The sequence below is a fragment of the Necator americanus genome, chromosome IV (assembly GCF_031761385.1).
Source record: "Necator americanus strain Aroian chromosome IV, whole genome shotgun sequence".
Classification (NCBI taxonomy): Eukaryota; Metazoa; Nematoda; class Chromadorea; order Rhabditida; family Ancylostomatidae; genus Necator; species Necator americanus.
In genome coordinates, this window is record NC_087374.1 from 21,733,537 (window position 1) to 21,754,395 (window position 20,859).

At 42.9% G+C, this 20,859-nt stretch overlaps 7 protein-coding genes across 10 annotated transcripts; 4 read left to right on the top strand and 3 right to left on the bottom strand.

Annotated features, from left to right (window-relative positions):
- Positions 1-843: 843 nt before the first annotated feature.
- RB195_002271 (uncharacterized protein) lies at positions 844-3,000 on the bottom strand (the record flags this gene model as incomplete). The annotated part of the gene is made up of 3 exons (XM_064199448.1): positions 844-890; positions 975-1,062; positions 2,890-3,000. 3 exons carry the CDS (start codon positions 2,998-3,000, stop codon positions 844-846), a joined length of 246 nt encoding a protein of 81 aa, XP_064055329.1.
- Positions 869-4,106, bottom strand: RB195_002272 (uncharacterized protein; the record flags this gene model as incomplete). Of its 2 annotated transcripts, XM_064199449.1 has the most annotated exons (5): positions 869-890; positions 3,383-3,407; positions 3,440-3,506; positions 3,560-3,718; positions 4,011-4,106. In XM_064199449.1, the coding sequence occupies 5 exons, from the start codon at positions 4,104-4,106 to the stop codon at positions 869-871; spliced, it is 369 nt and encodes a 122-aa protein (XP_064055330.1). The 2 variants fall into 2 exon arrangements, with proteins under 2 accessions (XP_064055330.1, XP_013302325.1); XM_013446871.1 differs by lacking the exons at positions 869-890; positions 3,383-3,407 and having other exon boundaries at positions 3,414-3,506.
- Positions 1,018-1,335, top strand: RB195_002273 (uncharacterized protein; the record flags this gene model as incomplete). Its single annotated transcript, XM_064199450.1, has 1 exon — positions 1,018-1,335. The coding sequence occupies one exon, from the start codon at positions 1,018-1,020 to the stop codon at positions 1,333-1,335; it is 318 nt and encodes a 105-aa protein (XP_064055331.1).
- A 3,441-nt stretch (positions 4,107-7,547) lies between the features above and the next one.
- On the bottom strand, positions 7,548-8,009 carry RB195_002274 (uncharacterized protein; the record flags this gene model as incomplete). Of its 2 annotated transcripts, none has more annotated exons than XM_013446872.2 (1): positions 7,548-8,009. In XM_013446872.2, one exon carries the CDS (start codon positions 8,007-8,009, stop codon positions 7,548-7,550), a length of 462 nt encoding a protein of 153 aa, XP_013302326.2. The 2 variants fall into 2 exon arrangements, with proteins under 2 accessions (XP_013302326.2, XP_064055332.1); XM_064199451.1 differs by having other exon boundaries at positions 7,548-7,847.
- A 162-nt stretch (positions 8,010-8,171) lies between these two features.
- RB195_002275 (uncharacterized protein) lies at positions 8,172-20,496 on the top strand (the record flags this gene model as incomplete). 2 transcript variants are annotated; one of them, XM_064199452.1, is made up of 4 exons in its annotated part: positions 8,172-8,207; positions 8,288-8,348; positions 8,837-8,958; positions 20,338-20,496. In XM_064199452.1, the coding sequence occupies 4 exons, from the start codon at positions 8,172-8,174 to the stop codon at positions 20,494-20,496; spliced, it is 378 nt and encodes a 125-aa protein (XP_064055333.1). The 2 variants fall into 2 exon arrangements, with proteins under 2 accessions (XP_064055333.1, XP_064055334.1); XM_064199453.1 differs by lacking the exons at positions 8,172-8,207; positions 8,288-8,348 and having other exon boundaries at positions 8,917-8,958.
- On the top strand, positions 10,261-10,992 carry RB195_002276 (uncharacterized protein; the record flags this gene model as incomplete). Its single annotated transcript, XM_064199454.1, has 1 exon — positions 10,261-10,992. The coding sequence occupies one exon, from the start codon at positions 10,261-10,263 to the stop codon at positions 10,990-10,992; it is 732 nt and encodes a 243-aa protein (XP_064055335.1).
- Positions 11,046-11,357, top strand: RB195_002277 (uncharacterized protein; the record flags this gene model as incomplete). Its single annotated transcript, XM_064199455.1, has 1 exon — positions 11,046-11,357. One exon carries the CDS (start codon positions 11,046-11,048, stop codon positions 11,355-11,357), a length of 312 nt encoding a protein of 103 aa, XP_064055336.1.
- Positions 20,497-20,859: the final 363 nt, after the last annotated feature.

Consider the following 20,859-nt stretch of genomic DNA (forward strand, 5'->3'; position numbering starts at 1 on the left):
TGATTTTGTTACTTTTGACTCACAAACCGCGGTACTCTTCTTCGCTATAATAACATCCAGAAGTTCTCTGCCAAACTCAATCTTCATTGGTGGTTTTATTTCTGGGCCTTTTACTGTTTTGTCGATCTCACACTATCGCTGCAAGTAGCAAAACTCCCACAATTGTAACAAATGGGTATCAATTCTTGTGATAGAAATCCCTTTGAACTAAGTTTTTAGTGTGCGAAAATTTTAAATTAACCAATCCAACCAATTGTTCATTTCATACATACCATAAAAACTAGGTTATTATTATATCAAATATCACGTAGCATCTGAAATGTAACAGAAATGCAGACTTCAATTCATGATGAGAAAGTTGGCGGAAAAGATTTAGTTTAGATTTAGATCTTTAGAGTCCCATGATTTATTTTTCATCTGCTTCTTTAAGTGGTTTAGGCAAAAGTTACAGACAAAAAATATAAGCTGCCACGCTTCTTACTGCTTTAATTACTTACCAGAAGGACCAAGAAATAAAAATCCTTTGAAACGTATATGCAAAGTCAGGAAAATATGACGAATTGTCAAAGTCTGTGGGATGCAGATGTTAAATCCATCACCTCTTTTGACGGAGACAATGAGGAATACGAAAAATCGGCACACAGATATCCCCAATGAGAGGAAAAAACTGTTGCCATAAGAAAATGCAGTAGCAAGAGTGAAATACTTCCTAGTAAAATGGATGGGTACCGCAAAGAAAAACAAACTAAATTAGCTTTCTTGGAATTCTATCCATTTAAAATATAAAATTCGACAAAATAAGGTAATCCCACTGAAAGAACTGAGCATAGTCGAGGGAATCATCTAGTTCGCACCAATGTCAATATCTTCAATATCGTAAGCACTGGAACCTGAACAAAAAAGTTCAAAATTCATTAAAGATCAAGGTGAGGTTGATAGGAAGCTTTGCATGATCACTTAATGATTGTACGTACTTTTTTTATTTATTTGCTTGAGCTGTGGCCAAAATTGGTGTTGATGTTTGAGACTGTGTTGCTCGACAAGCTTCTCGAAGATCCAAGTCTAAAGGATGGACCACAAAATATCCCGTTCTGTTCACCTTACATATCTGATGATATGAGCAGAGCGGTACGGAGCTGTCTGCGAAAAGCGAATCTTCAGAACGACTTGAAGGTTGTGGAAATACTACCAGTAAACCTCAAGTGTCAACTGGTGCGTAATCGTGCGTATGACCGACTCTGCACAACTCCCAGCTGTGTGATTTGCCCGTATGTCAGAGAGCGAGTGTATGGTATCAGGAGTACTGCATCGTACTACGTGCAGGTTGTGCAGTGACGATTATATAGGGAAAACGGGACCCCCGGTGTTGTTCGGGTCGAGGAGCATATAGATGGACTCGCGAAACCTAAACTCTCCACGCCGCTCGGGGCACACCGCAGGATAAACCATCGAAACTCCGAAATAGAGGTAGAGGTTACCATAGTATCGTTTCGGGTGCGGGACAAGAGGTACCCGTGAAAACCGCCTGACCGCTCCTGTCCTCCCTTCAGTACCGCGCTCCTCCGCGTAATTACGACTGCCGCTCCACCAGCTAGATATCTTCCACCACCGCCTGAGATCACCTACACCAAGCCTCCCAATTGCTCTCTGATCAACGCCGCGCGCGACGAAGCGGTGGATAGTGCGAATTTTGCGAAGGGAGGGGAAGAGAAAAACGAATTGCCGCAGCGAATTCTGATGTATGGATATAGTAAACTAAGCGCACATTATTGGGAATAAAAGAGAAGAAGTAGATCCTTCTATCCAATGTAACTTTACATAAGCAAAAATTATCTCAAAAAGATGCTCCAGGAAAAAGAATAATATGCATTTATTTCCACACACCTCATAATTTAACACAATTCATGCCCTAAGTCTTCTATATAAACTAGCAGTGCATAAGTATGTGTTTGTCACAATGCCATTCAACGAATTCGTTTTCAACTTTCAACTGCAGCAGCTATAATAACAGCAACTTTATGCACTTATTACTTTGTATACATCCTTTAAACTCTTTTCTACATTTTACCTTTTCAAAATTTTACTTAGATATAATCTTTATATGGAGCGCATGTCAAATATTTCAATACTTGTTTGTACGTTTTATACAGTTTTATATAACAGAACTTTGTGTGGCTCTTCAAATTTCTTTCACCAGCGTTTTATCGCTTCATTTCTATCTATTCTCTGCATAAAATCAATATGACAGGTTAGGTGTATTAGTGGCGAACAGAGACCTTTGTGTCTTCGAGATATACCTTTAGGTACAGTGTATGTCCGAGAGGCATTATTCGCGCCTCGCTAGTCGTTGGATGCCAGTTTTATCCAGCTAGATAAGCAAAAACAAATCCTTAGAAAGCGGAAAAAAAAGAAAAGAAGATAGCATAACACCGATCAGTGGGACATTTTTCGAAACATTTCTTGCACTCCCAGAGATGGATGAGTGTTTTCAATTTAACAAGTCGAAACAGAATAATTTCATTTTCACTCGCATTTCTAAATGGCATATCACTTATACAAACGTATTTCATTCTTTCCTTCTTTTATATTAGCTTACAAATACACTTTATGTAGACCTTCGAACAACATCTAATACCAGGTACTTTCTTTTCCGTTCGATTTTAAAAGCGCATCATAAGAGCTGTAGGCGCGGCGAAAAAAAAATCGCCGAAAGAGCGGTAGACGCGGCGAAATGGGAGGGAAGGGTGGTGTGGGCGGAGCGTCTTGAAGACGTAGCACAAGAGGAGCAATCAGGCTACTGTAGCGATCATGACGGTATCAGGAGACGTGCGGTGCAACTTACGACGCTCACTAGCCTTCTGGATACGCGGCGGCACATCATACGGGTACCTCTTGACCGTTCCCCGTATCGTTCGAGTCCGAGATCATAGCACGCAGAACACTAGAGACATTTTGGATCACTCCCAAAAGTCCAAAAATGAACAGGAAGGATGAGTGCATTGCAATCACAAACGAACTAGCCCCACATCAAAATCTGTGGGGTTTTATCTACGGGGCGGGTCCCAATAAAAACCCCTTGCGACTCGTAATTGTGTTACGTGGTGGTCTGTTGCGTTACCAAGTCTAGCTAATGAGGTAAACACTAGCCAATGTATTGCTGTGTGAGTTTACCCACCGTTCGGATGCTTTCGGTAGGTGATAAGGCACTTGAAAGAATAAATCACTAATGGCTTTAATATTTCCAAGCTCTGGCGAAAGCGAAAACGCCGAAGCGTTAGCTGTTAATAAACATCAATAGCAATCTTGGCCACAGCTCAAGCAAATCAATAAGAAAAGCTACGTAAAGATTCAATGACAGTCGAACATGGGCGATTGTACGTACCTTGTTCGGAAGGCTCGGGAGGCCTCTCGGACTAATTCGATTCCAGAACATTGGCACCGTGCTTGCGCAATGTCTTCGGCTTGTTTGCTTTTGATGCTTTGTAAGACTCAAAAGCTTCATGTAACTAAATAGTACAGTTAACAATTAATAAAGAACATACAGGATATCCTCACTCACTGTTTCGTGAATCGTTTCAAAACCAGCATTCCTTAAACCGACCATCACATCCTCCACATTTACAGTCTTCCTCTTCTTGGAAGTAGCATGTTCTTCTGCTTGAGACAAAAGATACAGGATGAAAACAACGCAAGCTCGCATGATTTGTGTTCGAGCATCCTGCAAAAGAGCACGAAATACGAATTGTCCTAAACAGAAAAAAGAACATGATCATGTCCTGACTCATAGTTCTAATATTATATGCTGTAATCATCTGTATCGTTATTCTTCGTGATGATCGTTAACACTAAAAAAGAACTCTACGTCATCTCCAGAAGGTAACAAGGCAGTCGTTTCTGCGAGTTTTCTTGCGCATACAGTATAAAGTTCTATCCTTTCATTTTAAGAAGCCGAACGCTCTCGACAAAAACCAACTCAAATAATGAAGCAGTTAGAAAGTGAACGGTCGAACCTTAGAAAGAGCTGCACCAGTGGGTAAACAAGACTTGATTGCTCGACTCAACACTGCCATAGGAAGGCGAAGCTCCTCTGCCTTTGTATCAGACATTGCTTCAAAGGAGAAAAATTAGAATCCAAACAAAGTCCACGCAAGGTCGAAACCAAATGTAAAATGACGACACAGAGAGATGACATATGAGCTCCTCATACGGAAGAAAAAGAAAATTTCATTGCAAGGCAAGAGAAAGAATTCGAAGAAAACATCTCACAACACACCCACTGCCCGGATCTACAGCCTGATTTCCAGCAGTGCAATAAACTAAACAAATCGGCTGCATTTTGATAACTTAGCAGCTGCGGTACCTAGACAGTAATGAGATAGAAATCAAATCACATGTTCACGGCTACGTTGGGGCCGAACAATTCAAATATTCAGTATTCGCGCCAATGCAGAGTAAATGTTCCGCAATGGAGCAGGGAATTTCCACCTTGGTCGTCCAAGTTACTTCAGTTATGGGTCGTGCAGCTTTATATTCTGTGTACTGTGAATGAAAAGACCCTGGGATTTTAGTTTTCGTATTATGTTAGTGTTTGGTTAGATGGGATTGTTCCATCTTCTTATGGTATGTCTCCGGCTATGTCATGCATGGTCTTCTGCGTGCTCAACAAAGAGTAGCATATTTATAGAAAGTAAGCTTTTTGATGTAGGCAAAAGTCGTGAGTAGAACTTCAAAGAAGAGCACAGTTCTAGATAATTTCGTGGATAATTCCTCATTTCCTTGTACGACTTTCAATGAATCTCGGCTTAGTGATGTTTCTAGTTTTGTTTTGTTTGTTTCTGTTTTAGTATCCTAAGGTACGATATTATTTCCTACTTGTAACTATGAGACCAGACAGTAAACTTAGGACTCTCTTTGTCGAGTGGATATCTTTCATCATCTTTCATCTTTCATCCCTCCGGGATACCCCGTTTGAGCGGATGAATCACGTTCAATTTCATCCTTTCAGACCCTGAAGAAGGCGGTGTTGTCGAAACGTTAGCCACGAACAAAAGATTATAACCTCAATGGACGGTGTAGTGTAGCGGCTAGAGGTTCCACTTCCTGCACGATCGATCGGAGGTTCGAATCCACCCTACGGCTCACCAAGCCTTTCATCCCTCCGGGGTTAGCCACCGCAAGTCATTGTCTAGGCCAGTTACACGTTCGTAAAACTCAAACGATTTTGAATTTAAGTGGAGGCGCATCTCAAGCGGATTGATTAACGCCAGAAACTTTATCCTTTTATATCTTAACAACCTCAATTAAAGGAAGCAAATTCCTAATCCTTTACCTCTTGAACTGACATTGCTTTTAGTTTTCCATGCGAAGAAGAGACAGTCGGGTCGAAAAGAGCTGAAGCACTCTGCAGTTGCTATTCGGACTGCGGAGATGAGTGGAGCTAGTAAAGGTTCATTTCGATCAAAACCGCTAGCTTCGCCGCGTTGCCGTTTACGCAACTGAGCCTTCATCCCACTAATTTGGGGTGGTACGGGTAATGCCTATATGGGGTCGTAAATTATGGGAAAAAAGGTGATTCCGTTCTGTCCCTGTATCAGTGTGAACAGACGACCGGAACGCTGTTCCTTACGACGGCCTCTGTTGCAATGCGAAACCATTGCGCCCCACCTCCCCCTCGATTAGTACGAATTGGTTTTCGAGGAATTGCAGGCGGGACTGCGCAAGGAAGGCGCGTTGCAATAGAGGACGTCGTAAGAGACAGTTGCGGGGTCGTCCGTTTACATTGATACACGAAGAGATGAACGGAACCACCATCTTTTCCACAATCTACGACCCCATATAGGCATTACCCGCCTGAAACCCGTACCATCTCAGACTTGTGGGCTGATGGTTTCGACAAAGAATTGGTGGGACTAGCCGGCGTGTCAAGTCATTATCATTCATCAGTCATCAGTCATTATCTACCTGTAATTTATCTTTATCCACCCAAACGAACCTTGTACCAAATTGTGAGATCGGAGACCGGAGATGAAAGGCTTGATTGGCTTAGGACGCCCGCAGAGTTCACTGCCGTGCGGGCGGCCTTACAAACTGCGTCCAATCACCAACGATTCCCCACCTATCGAACACATCCTCATCCGAGAAGCCAAAAAGTTGACAAAAATTGACTTGCATACTACAGCTTTATTCATTTGAGGAAGTGTCTCACAACTCAATTCCAAGTTCCGGAGAGCTTGAGCCATTTGATCTCCTTCAGATCTAAATCCTATACCTCGTTTAGGCGGAGAACGGTCAAGAGGTACCCGTATGATGTGCCTCCGCATATCCAAGAGGTTAATGGGCGTCGTTAATTACACAGCGCGTCTCTTGACAGCGTCATGATCGTTAGGGAAAGTGCCTGGTAAGAGTAAATGAAATGTTTAACATAAATGAAAGGGGTTTGTATAAGTGATATGCCATTTAGAAATGTGAGTGAAAACGTCTATTATTTTAACTTGTTAGATGGAAACCAATCATCCATCTCTGGGAATGCGAGCGATGTTTCAAAAAACGTCCCACTGATCGGTGTGATGCCATATTTCTTAACTTTCTTCGCTTCCTAAGGATTTGTTTTTGCTTATTCTAGCCGACGTTCCTTTTTTATTCTATCCAACGTCTAGCGAGGCGCGAATGCCTTGCAGACATACATTGTACCTAAAGGTATATCTCGAAGATATAAAGGTCTCTGTTCGCCACTTATACACCTAACCTGTCATATTTATTTTATGTAGAGAATAGATAGGAATGAAACGATAAAGCGCTTCTTTCAATAAAATATTTGACATACGCTCTATATAAACATTATCTCTACATGAAATTTTGACAAAACATTCATTTAAATAGTTTTTTAAAGTAACATAACGAGACATTCGGCCATGCCGTAAGTTGATGTTTATATAGAACAGTTAGAGCTTCAAATATGTGAAATTGTGAGATGTGTGAAAATATTCACCTGTTATTCTTTTCCCCGCAGCATCTTCTTGAGGAAATCTTCATTTGTGTGGAGTTGCTGAAATGAGATCAATGTAGGTCACGTCTGTGATGATATAGCTTTTAACTGGATAGGATGATCTACTTTCTCTCCTTAATTCCCGACAATATGCACTCAGTTTACATTATTCGTACATCAGAACGTGCTGCATCAATTCGTTTTCACTCCTCTCCCTTACAAATTCGCAGTGTCCACCGCTTCGTCGCAGCGCGAACGTCTCGTGCGGCTTCGATTAGAGAGCAATAGGAAGGGAGAGGCGGAGTTTAGGTGGTCTGAGGCGGTCGTGGACGTCTGTATGTCTAGCTGGTGAAGTAGCAGCAACCATAATTGCGCGGAGGCGCGCTGCGCTGAAGGCACGTCAGGAGCGGTTTTCACGGGTACCTCTTTTCCCGCACCCCATTTAGGCGAGCGATCATCGTTCCGTCGAGAGCACCCTCTTCAACAACAACTCTTCCGTTTGTTTTAACTGACTGTTGTTTAGTAGTTTCCGCCCAGCCAGGGAATTGCGGCGAGCAATTAATTAGAATCCCGATTGTTTTGGTGAAACTACAAGCATTTTGAAAGTGTTGCCTATTGGGATATCTCGAAAGTTAGGTACGACCTCACAGTGCCGCATACCAGTTACAAGAACATCGTCATTTTTTTCGACCAGCTGACCAATGTCGAGTGCTGGTCGAGCACGAGACTCAGTACTGTCATTCTTGACACGTCTGATGAATAAACGACATCGTCCGTTATCAATAGCAGTGAGTCCGAACAGTCCTTCAATTTCTGAAAGCTCAACTTCCACAGCTTGACCTTTTACGAGCACAGACAACATGCCTGAGTGCTCAAAGATACCACCAAAGAGCTTATCCATATCAGGCTTAAAGATGTTAATGGTGCATGATGTCTTGCGAGGAAGTATTGAATAAGTCAGCGATAAACTGAAACAGTTCGTCGAAGTAGGTGGTTTTCGAAATAATTGCTGTTGGAGAATCATGCGGTAGTCGACAGCACAATTTTAGATCCCCACCAGAGACTACGAATGGCCTGCATTCCATAGCATGACCGACATTTTGAAGAGAATTACTGATGACAGAGAAAACACGTCGAAACGGCGCTGTTTTACGTCTAACGGCACGCATTCTTTGTTTTGATATAGATGGATGACATTATCATTGGTGGACGCTGTTGGAATGTGAACAGTGAGGAGGGTTTCATCGGCGTTCTGCTCCTTCTTTTGTCTTCCATCTTTATCTTTTCTTCCATCTTCTTTAGAATTGTCCTTTTCTACAGTTGTTGGACGAAAATTATCTGAATCAAAAGGAGAGAGCCATAGGTAAGTCTGATGACAACGTCATTGACACTAGTGTTCGGATGCTCATCGGTTCAGGTGGTGTCAGTGAAATGTGGGATAGCCGCAGTTATTTCCCGACCTTCACTTTTCTCGGTACCAACACCAACACTCCCTACACCTTGTTCATGGTTTTTCCTAAATTTGGCGAGATCAAGCACTTCGTTCTGCTTTGTTGTCTGAAAACTATCGCTTCTTCTCCTGGGTTAGTGGCAGACACTGGCGGTTGAGATGCAGGTTGCCAGGGACCAAACGCGTCCTTCTGTCCTCTCAATGGTGCTAGCGTGGACAACTGAGGGAATTTGCACGGTTATGAATGAAAGAACGTGACTTATGCTTGCTGCCGAAGAAACCCTGTTCCATATTAGTGCATGAGTTAATAAAATCGACTCAACTCAATGTAGTGAAATTTCTGATTCTCTCTCACTAAAACAACTTAAGATTCTTTTAAGCTACTCTGTTAAAATGCTTAGGAGAAAATACTGAAGAGGAATGCCCAGAAACTGAAAACCAGTTTTGTTCAAGCATAACGTTGAATAATAATGGCCAAACAATGGTTAGCGCGAAAGGCTGCTCTGCGGAGTATGAGTGTATGGTAAGTCCTTTTTCATGCATATACAAATAAGGGGTTAAAACGGCATGAAGCATGGTGCAGTTGCAGCGTAAGAAACTGCGCTCAAAGCGGTGCGATGCAGAGTAGCGTTTATCACCGAGGGAAAACTCTTGGTAGCACCATTCTCCACTGCAGTTCACGATGGCCCCAGGTCGATTCCAACCGCACCGCCATTTCCACAGGGTCGCTTCGAGCGCAGCCGCTCATGCACATCATGCTTCATGTCATTTTGATCAGCCTACAGATAATCGTACTTTTTACGACGAGTATGATAAAAACGACATGAAACGCGTACACAATTGAGCACGCGGCTTCTTTCGAGGCGCTTCGGTGGAGCGTACCTGCTAGGAGCGTTGTGAAACCCTTGCTCGCTGCAGTTTGCAACGGTGCCACCGCGGTTCCAACTGCTGCCTTTACCACACCGCTTCAAACGCAGTTGCTCACGCACTTGAACGTTTCGAGCGCGTACGCAAATGCACCGCAACTACACTCGTGATTCATGTCGTTTTGACCCGACAATACATCTATCATCGACCCCGATGATAGGCAAAGGGCGTGGTGTAAAGTACCGTTCGTTGTTATGGTTATTTTAGTGGCATAACCACTTGTACCGTCCAAGAGTGCGGCAGACAACGCTTTGCCCACTCATTACTTCTCTCACATCAATTGCACCGTTCTCTACCTACTGTACAATAAATATATTCCACTGAGCCACCGTTTCGGTCTTTTCAATTAGGGTGATAGAAAACCTCTAGTCAAGCACTTTCCAGTCTGGTGCATCGCCTAAAACTAGCCAATACTCCTGCGTCAAAGAGTAAAATGTTTGAGGCCAGGAGAAGAGACTAGCTCATTAATAAAGGGAACACAGGTTCAATCAAGGACCTAAAATCAATTCATCCCACTTTTGGGAAACCTCGCTCCTGTACGCAGTACCTGGAGCTAAATCTGACTAATCACAGCAGAGTATATTTTGGAAAGAACTTACCAAAAAATGCCTCTCTAAGACACAAATTGTGTTTAGCGCATCAACGCTCAAATATTTAGTCTCTAGATATAAGGAGTACATAACAAAGGCTGATTATCGTACTGTAGACGAAGAGTGCTACGAAAAATGTAGATCAGCAATTACCTTCTTAAAGAGCGGTATCAGGCAGATTAGAGAAGGTAGAGGAAATCTGCAGAAACTGTACAATGAAATAAGGGACGGGTACAAAAATTGTAAAAGTAAATCAGATAAGACAGATTTAATCCTCGAAAATCCGTGGTGGAGCTTCACCAGTGGGGATGATCGGGCTTAACACAGGAGTTGATGATTCTTGGATTCTCCCTTCGGAAGTACGAGTCGCTGTCAAGAGCATGAAACCTGGCACAGCTCCCGGACCTGATTTTATATCAACAGACTTTCTTCGGGCTGGTGGCCATCTTCATGTAATCTTAGCAGCGCACATGACATCCTATCTTCAGAAAGGAAGGATCCCAGACCAGTGGAAGACCTCGCAAACCGTTTTTATCCATAAGGAAGGTGACCGAGAGGACCTTCGGAACTACCGTCCGATATGCTTGCTGAGCGTGTTATACAAAGTATTCACCAAGATCATCCTCACGCGCATAGCTGGGACGCTGGATGAAGCCCATCCTCAAGAACAAGCTGGATTCCGTCAGGTGTTCAGCTGCTTGGACCACATCCAGACCGTGTCGAGGGTCATAGAGGTTTGCCGGGAATACCGCCTGCCCCTTGTTCTAACTTTCGACTATGAGAAAGTCTTTGACAGCGTAGAAACGAATGCATTTCTGTCAGCGCTGGTCGGTCAAGGTGTGGACGCGTCATATGTGAGGACATTAGCCAATTGCTACGATAGATGCACGACTAGGATACAGCTTTTCCACCTACAGCTTTTCCACCAGAAAGTAGCATACGTGTTGATGGAAGATTTCTCTCGAAGCTTCGTTTCGCGGGCGACATCGTTCTCTTTTCGAGCAGTTCCAATGAAGCAGAAACGATGCTCAACGGAATGAACGAAGCAGGGAAGAGAATAGGACTGTAAATAAACGGAAAGAAGACGCAGTTCATGAAGAACGCCCACTGCGAGGACGGAGGAGTACAACTTGAAGGCTCCCAAATCGTGGAAACTTCGTCATACGTATACCTCGGACGTTCTATGAACATGGAAAAGGACTTGAAGGAAGAACTGAATAGAAGAATGAGAGCAGCGTGGGCAGCATTCGCAACCGTCAGGGAAGCTACGGACCAACTGACGGACAAAGATCTTCGTGCCCATCTGTTCGACTCGACAATTCTTCCAGCGCTCTGTTACGCAGCGGAAACGTGTCATACATCGCTGCCACATCTAGGAAGTTACTTACTACCCAAAAGCCCTTGAGAAATGCCTTCGGAAGTTTAACCAGCGCACACAACACCTAGCCGATCTTCGCAGCTCCGACTTGAGAGGAATGTCCCGTCTTCGCGACCCAGCGGAATATGTATCGAAAGCAAAACATAGATGGACCGGTCACATCATGAGAAGAATCGACGATAGATGTACTAAAAGAACGCTAGAGTGGATCCCAAGAGATGCTAAACGCCCTTGAAGGAGACCGCCAGCGAGATGAGGTGACGTATTCGCTACACGGATGGCCCAGCTGAGAGCTCAGCTGGATACGGCTCAAGGACCTCGTCAACGTTACTCACGAAACTTGAGAACATCTTGGTGACAATGACGTAGGAACGAAACGAGTGGAAGAGATGCTAGAGCCCACACGTCCAGTGAAGACGGGCCATCTAAGTAAGCAAGTGATCCTCGAAATAGAGCAAATTGAAGATGAATCTCAATTGCAAGTAGAGTATTGCAGATGCCAATGACCTCATATTTAACTATTTTAAACATACTTTTACACATGCTAACTGCTCCGTCAGACGAAGGCACTTGCAGAATGAGCATAAAACTCGGCTGCACCACTCGTAATCCAAGGGGCGAAAACCAAAATTTAGATAAGGCAGAAACCCAAATCACACAAAATGACGATGGCGAACAAAACAGCAACCATAATGAGAATGAACCGAGTGCTTTACAATCAGGGTTGCTAAAATCAATCAACTCTGTACAAAATCAAACAAAACCAATTCCGCTATCGATCGATAAAACCTTCTCAGGCACCCCTACCGAAATTTCACGGAGATGCTGAAGAGTTCGTCGAACACACACTAGCTCTCAAAAACAAGGAGCTAGACGTTATTGCTAAAATTAAAAAAAAGACTCGTAATGATTTTATGAATTTGACACAATTCTCCACACTCAACAAGGCATTGCGAACTATGGCAACAGTTGGAAAAGTTCTCAAGCAGTGGTCGTTATCTACGAAAAAATTAGATCTATTAGTATAAACCTCAGAAAGGTTCAGCATTTTGATTGTGGTAGCGAATTACATAATCAGATATGGAACTCGCTGAAAAAATCCTGATAAGCACCGAACTAAGTCATTATACACTCGAAGATCTTACGAAACAATTTCGTGACAGGAAAGTAATCCAAGACCAGAAAGGAATAATTCGTCAGGAATCACGCTTACAAAATGCGTATCTTCCCTTGGATACAAAATTGCCTATCTTCATCCCCAATCGAACTGGTTCGATTAATCCTGCTTAAGGTTCACAACGAAGACGGACACTGTGGAAAAGATCATACCTTAACTGTTGTACGCCAAAGATTCTGGATTCCGCGCCTTGCCTGTGCTTTCAAAAAGTACTTGGACAAATGCACAACATGCAAAAAGTACCAAGGACTCCCCCTTGGCGCTCCGATAATGCCACCACCTCCAAGAGATCGAGTCGTGGTCTCAAAACCGTTTCAAAACACTAGGTGTGACTTATTGGGGCCATTCACTTCAAAAAGCCAAGAAAAAATGTATGTGCGTTTATACACGTGCCCAGCGACTAAAGCAGTGCACCTCGAAGCTGTTGAAAACTTATCAACGGGGGCATTCCTGGAAAGTTTTATACGCTTTGTATCACGTAGAGAGGTGTCAAAAATCATGCGCAGTGATTGTGGTTCGAACGTTGAGAATGGTGAGCGCATCATAGAAGCATTATTCAAAAAAAAAGATGATAATACAGGTAGCTCTCCTATGACCTACTGCGCAAACGAACGGATAAACTCGATCTTTAATCCTCCAGCGTCACCATGGATGGGAGGCCTATGGGAAAGACTAGTAGGATCAGTAAAAAAAGGCTCTAAACAAGTCAATAGAACAAAGGAAGTTAAGCTTCCCTGAGATGTGCACTTTGCAGACAAGAATTGAAGTAATTTCCAACATCGGACCGCTTATCTAATCGAGTAAGATCTGGATCCCGGAGGAAATTGGCCGTACGGCATAGTGCAATTCATGACCTCTGCTGATTGCCTAATAAGGTCAGCAAGAATCCTTATGCCAAATCATCGGATCATGCAACGTCCGCTCAATAAAATTTTTCCTCTAGAAATACGAAATTCCGCAAAAGCTCGGAACACCGATAATATAATCTGCGAGGAACCTCCCTCAACAAGCAACAAAAGACAGATCTTGATCCGCTCATCAAAAACGCGAGCATATCATGCTATATAATAACGCGCTTAGTCCGTTTGTGTATGTGTATGTGTGTTTGTCTGTGTGTCACGAAAATACTCCACAATGATGCAAAACTCAGCACTGGTGAGGTGCCGGACCATCGCCGTCCACCTGATAGGCGAACACTCTACCCTTTCACAACTGTCCAAAGCTATAAAAATATGTATGTTGGCTTTGATAGGGGAAGTTAGTTTCTGCCATATGTTAGTGAGGGTAAATAAACTTTTATGTGAATGTAAACTTCCACATTTGCAAACTATCATACTGTATAATAACGGGCGTATTCTGTCACGTGTGTGCGTCTGTGTATTTGTGTGTCTCAGTCAAGAAATTCCAAAAAGAGAGGGAGACGGAAACCATGGCGTCGGTTTGGTGCGCTGGAGCCACAACGCGGTAAAATGTGGTGAGACGGGTCCTACGGCGTCAAATTCGTGCCCCGGAGCCAAATAGCTGTAAAATGAGGTGGACGGGTCCCATAGGGCCGGAATAGTGCGCCGCTGCCAGAAAGTTATGGAGTGTGGAGAGACGGATTCCATTGTGTCGGATTTTTGCGCGGAAGCCGCAACGCAGCAGAACGGATTTCTATGGTTCCTTCACATGTCTATTTTCCAGCATGTATCCATGATGCTGCTAACATCCTTTCTTCAAAAAGAGGGAACACACGTGCGAACGGCCTTAATACAATACATAGTAGCCAACAGTTTACGCGATCTGACGTAGAACACCACTTTTATCACTACGGTAGTGATATTCACGTCATTTCATGCTAGCACAACGTTCTTTGGTAATACTTGAGAACGGATTAAAGTCATACTTCGAATAATGTTTCCAATCGTGCAGGTTCGAGAGAAACACGGATGTAAAAGTTGGATTGCTCTCCAAATATAGAACTGACGCGTTTGGGGAAAAACAATAAAATCTTTCATCTATGCTTAAATTTCGGGTAAAAAAAATTGAAGAAAGCATTGATAGAAAAAAGCAATTCTAATTTTCCAAAAAATGTCGGTACTGTAATTTTTCATCGATCGGTCAAGGCGAGCGAAGCGAACATCAAAAAAGCCTGAAGTTCGGCTTTTTTGGTGACATCATAAAGGAGTTCGAAGAAGGATTGAATAACACACAGAGCTCCTTTTCCATAAGCTCAAATGTTGTGATGATGTTATCATTCCTTTGCCTAATATCTCCAAACCCAGCTACAAAAGCACTAACATGAAATATCGTATGCAACGAAGGAGTGGTCAGAATAATACCATTAGACCACCCTTTCGAACTTTGCTTCAATAATGAATGCAAGATTTTATCAGATCATAACAAGAATCTGAGTTTTCCTCTTCCAATTTCTCCAACCAAGGTTGAGGCACATTTGCGTAGTTTGCAACATAATAGCACTCAAGAGCAATCAACAACATGCGAGAGACTTGGTTTTTTGACTACCATTATCTCCTCACAAAGAGTCTCTTAAGGAATCCACCCTGTTGGCGATTGTTACAGTGACAGTGATGGTTTACTTTGACAATTATATATTATATCGATCATCCTTGTTTGTGTTACTCAGAAAGTTAGAAAAGTCGTGTTAGTCAGAAAAGCCAAGCGTTCCATGGTTAGTGGGCAAAATTGTAGTTAGCCAAGTTGTTCGGCCATTCCTGCGAACACTTTCGAACTAGCTCCTCTTCCTGACTCATCAGCACTTCTAATTTGCGCCGTAATTTGACATTAAGTACAAGCGCATAGTGATGCTAGCATGGTTACATACGACACAACGCAGATTTAGTCTGCAATGGAAAACTCGGCGCCATTACGGATACAACAGAAAGTTATACTTCAACAAACTACAGTCAGAGCTATGCATTGAAATTTTTCACGGAAATAAGGCAATGGGCATAGCCAAATTTGCTAGAAAAAAAGCCAGTGGAATTCAAATGTGGCAAAGTCACTGAGAGCTTTACAAGAATGACAAGAACGCACATCTATCAGGCTGGCTCTTGTACAACACAAATGTGCTAGACGATCAGTGTTAATGAGACAATCCCAGAGTTAAAATCGGCAGCAAAATACCCAGGGTACTCTGGATGCTTCAGCAATTGCGGGAGACTGCTTTGCGGGTGTTTCTTGCCACAACCTGATTGCACCTTTTATAGAGTTACACAAATACCTATAACCAAACGGGTGTACGAAGTGACCAGATCTCCTCACTTTAGTCACGAACTTAAGTTGGAAGTAAAAAGTATTTCAGCAGAATGTGCCTCATACACGGAAGCTCAAACTCAATTTGATCACTGCATAAGCAGGGTCAGGTGCGAGTGCAGCAACTCAGTAAACAATTGCCTGTATCCAGAAGGCTCAATTAGTGCACTTCGAAACAACAGCTATGCTAAACCACTTCTAGAAACACCTCTTGGAACACTAAAGGTAATGTCGGAGGGTGCCATAGATACCTCAAACGAAGAAGAAGTGGTCATAAGGCTTGAGTCGAACATTCTCCAAAATTCAGCTGAATTATAAGAGAATCAGGACTGTATTGATAAAGCTACGAATGTTACCAGATGCTATCACGTTAACTTGCGAATCTCCAAAGCAAATGTTGGTCACAGCCTTATGTGAAACCCAGCAGTTCACACTCCGTTGTGGAGCAAACAGAAAGAGCCAGGTACGGCTGAATCACCAGAACTCTGTCGTGAGCGAAGAATGTGCAGCCCAATGTGGTAGCAAGCACAAGAAATCCGTGCTAACAGGTAACCTGTGATACCACATACATTTGTAAAATTCCTCAATCTTTGACCACCAGTCTCACACAGTTAGCTTGGGTCACGTACGGTTCGCGGACATAAGTATGCTGGACGTGAGCCCCCTACTCAAAACTTTCACAAACCACTGGAAACCAGCTGTGGTCGCCGCTATCTCTACACTAGTGCTTTCTGCCCTAACCTACATAGCAGGGCCTATTGCTGTAATTTACGTAGCGAAATGCATACCCTACATTCTCAAAAGATTGCTCGTGACGGCATGGCGCTGCTTGGAAATGCAGCGAACCACCCAATGAGCAGCATTAGTCAGCAACCGGATTCAACGGTTAGCAGGTACCATGATCATCGTATTGGACAAAGTACTCCAATTACAACGATGTGCCTTCTCGGGTGCCTACAGTCAATTGCAACTCTTTCATTATGCACTCAAACAGTACTTTGGCGCATCATCAAGAGCAATGGAAGTTACATCTAAGCTATTCGTTGAATGCGGGTTCAAGATACAAACCACCTGAACACGTATAAAGAGTAGTGGAAAGCATCAAAGAAACACAAAATCATGTCGTCATCCGCTGATGCTATGCTATCCGCCCTGCACGATCTGGACAGGTGCAACATCGCCACATTACTACACCGTCTGCTCCCCCGCCTCGGCAGCCTTGAAAAAACCTGCCAACGCTTTTGAAAAGGACTGCTCCTAAGGCCAGCCGCCTATTTTGCACCGTGGAAGGGAATCGCGACAATCACTACGCTGGGAGATGTCCACGGTTCCCGGAGCCAGTCTCCAAAACAGCACAGGCGACAATGTTGAATCTGTGCTTCCTCTGCCTGAAAACGGTACATGAGGACGCATGTGGAGTCAAGTGTGGATATTGTGGCCTCGGCCACAATTTCCTGCTTTGCTCTTCTAGGAGAATGCAGCCATACAAGAAGTAACCACTAGCTCAACGCCAACCGTCATCGTCATCAAAAAGCCATCAGCATATATTCATACATGCACATGCATATATACATATATTCCATCAAATTAGCATAAATATTCCATATTACAGCACATCAGCACATATATTCCACTGAATCACCGTCTCGGTTTGTTCAATTAAAGAGATAAAAATGTCTTAGAAAGGCATTTTTGGCAAGTTCTTTTCAAAATGTACTCTGCTGTGATTAGTCAGATTTAGCTCCAGGTACTGCGTACAGGAGCGAGGTTTCCCAAAAGTGGGATGAATTGATTTTAGGTCCTTGATTGAACCTGTGTTCCCTTTATTAATGAGCTAGTCTCTTCTCCTGGCCTCAAACATTTTACTCTTTGACACAGGAGTATTGGCTAGTTTTAGGCGATGCACCAGACTGGAAAGTGCTTGACTAGAGGTTTTCTATCACCCTAATTGAAAAGACCGAAACGGTGGCTCAGTGGAATATATTTATTGTACAGTAGGTAGAGAACGGCGCAATTGATGTGAAAGAAGTAATGAGTAAGCAAAGCGTTGTCTGCTGCACTCTTGGACGGTACAAGTGGTTATGCCACTAAAATAACCATAACAGCGAACGGTACTTTATACCGCGCCCTTTATCCATCATCGGAGTCGATGATAACATCTTGAATTTCCATCTCAATTATAGTAGACGAACCTGTTGCACGATAGGAAGTTATCTGATGCTACGTGTAATGTATTTATGTTTTCCTTTTTGCCAACGAGGTTTAGGTGAAACTTTATTATTGGCCCGACGTTTCGACAAAGTCGTCTTTATCAAAGGCCTGAAAATGGTTCGAGGTCTTTGATGCCATGCATACATCCATAAAGAATCTCAACCAGTTCGCGAAGCCGATGTACAGTTTAGAATTGTATCAGCGGGAGTGTTAGCCGCTTTCAACCAACACCGAAATCAGCGGCATAGAAACTTAAGAAAGCATCAATGGAAAGGGTTTCGAGAAGTTCGAGAATTAATATCTACTTTGACATCGCACATCTCTGTGAGCGACAAGGGAGGAGAGTTTGTAGTTATGTCGCAAACATTAGATCGAGAAATAACGGAAAGGCATTCATTGGATAATAGCATTTATCGCCAAGTTACAGAAAGAGGGTTTACTGCACAATATAAATGTTTGAACCATGATTGGATGAGCGTCGGTAAGGCTCCTGGTATTGACGAAAGATTCCTTAGCAGGTTGAAAATAGAAACACCGAACTGCTCCCTTTTCACAGTAAGATTAAAACGCATAAATTTTCAAGGAACGATCTACGATCAATGTCAGCGGAAACTTATAAAATAAGATCAATAATATGTTGTGTAGTAGGGCGAACAGATCGTATCTTTTGGTTTCTAAATAGAATTGTGAGTCAACTACTACCAAAAGTGTCTTCTCATCCATCAAGCAGTTCACAATTCCTTGAATGACTCAAAAATGGCAGACTCAAATAAAATTGTTCATGGAGTCATTTGACATTACGTCTTTGTACACGAATGTTCAAAGCAAACAGGCGTTACAAACGTTATCTGAAATGCTAGATAGGCACGGCCGTAGTATAGAAACTTTTGGTCTAATAAATATAATATTGATCCATTTCTTGCCGTTTGCTTTATGAGCAGAATAGAACAATCAGTGATAGAACGTCTTCCACAGATGTGCTGCCGTCATATCGATGATTCCTTTATTGTAACATTAACGCAATCCGAAATGGACGAATGCTTTAGAATTTTGAATGAACGATCGCAGTATGTAAATTCCCTCGAGGACAACCAAAAGACGGTTGGCTGCCTTATTTAAACGCTCAAATAAGACTTCACAATAGTATTGCAAGTGTGAAATGGTATCGCAAGGGGGCTCGAAAAACATACTGATAAACGCAACGTTAGCTCATCCTATTCGCATAAAAAAACGTAATTATCCGAAATATGGTCAAAACAGCAACAGCAATGTGCACAAGGGATACAGAAGGAGAAATCATTAGAATTAGCCATAAGCATAGCTACTTCAAACGGTTACACGAGATCGAAATCTTACACCCAATCTCGAACTACAAACAAGACAGTGAAGATCCCACGTGGAGGTAGAATTCCTTTTTGCATCCCCTTCGTCCCTAACTCCTTAACTGCTGCTACACACCGGACTCTTTTGCGAGCACAGCTGCAAGATGATGTTGTGTTGGTGAGTATCCCAAACGACAGCATCAAGCGACAATTAGTTCGCAATAGATTCTACGATAGGCAATGCGTGTCAGAATGTTGCGTGGTTTGTCCATTTGGTAAGACTTGAGATTGCAGGAAAATCGGAGTTATCTACCCAATAGATTGTCTTACGTGCAATGCTATTTATATTGAACAAACTGGAATGATGCTGAACCTGCGTATCAATAAACATTTAGCTGGTAAAAGGCGTGGAAGTGCGAAAACACCATTAGGTTCCCACAAAAATGAGAAGCATGATGGAAATGAGTTTGAAATAAAATGTACGATGTTAACGTACGAGAAAGAAATATTTGCGAGGAAGGCATTGGAAACTTTCTGGATCTCCGTCAGGAATCTAGCCATGAATAGCAAAAATGAGTGCTTATCAAGTACCAATGTCTTCATGCCCTTCGTAACGCTGTGAGCTATAAGGTTGTCCCATATGTAGTTCCTTAAGGTTATCCAGACAATAATCGAGGCTTGGCGAGGAGAGAGAAGACGTTTGGTGGGCTATGCATAGCAACAAAGACCTCGAACCATTTTCAAGCCTTTGATAAAGACGAGTCCGTCGAAACGTCAGGCCAATAATAAAGTTTCACCGAAACCTCGTTCGCGTAGCAGGAAAACATAAATATAGTAGGGTCAAAACGACATGACGCACCTTCCCTCGAGGCGCTCCCACCTCGGTCCCAACTGCTGCCTCCACCGCGCCCTTTCGAGCGCGTCCGCAAATGCACCGCAACTACACTCGCGATTCACGTCGTTTTGACTCGACTATACACTTCCCAATGCCGAGATTTCAAGGAGAGAGGACTTGGAGATTGCTGCGTTTAATGTTTTACAGGAATCAAAATGCGATCAACGTGAGGAAGCAGAGGGCATGTACACTGCCGAGCATTGTTGTTGTGCTGAGGACAACTGCAACGTTGCAACGACTCGATATTATTTCATTGTTCTTGTTGTCAACGTTGTTTTCTTAGTGTATTTCGATTTCATCGCTTAACTTCGTTTTGTAATCAATCGGAAGGTGTATTAAATATTTTGCGGATGTTCAATGTCGAAATAGTCTATCTATAAACAAGGTATCGAACTGTGAAGTATTTTGTTAGTGCGGAGTCATACAAAAATATACGGTAACATTGTAACGAATGCTACAACACTACAACAACCTCTGCGTATCACCAGAAGCTGCACACGTCTTGTCACCTATTGGTCTTTGTACATAGATAATATTCGAAGTTTGAGTTAGCCGGTCAACTGCGTCCTTATTTCTGGAAGCTCTATCCTCCTTTTTTCTCCTAGCTACTTTATCTTACATGTCACAGATCCTCTAAGACTAATACTTAGGTCTTAGGTCCCGAATGAT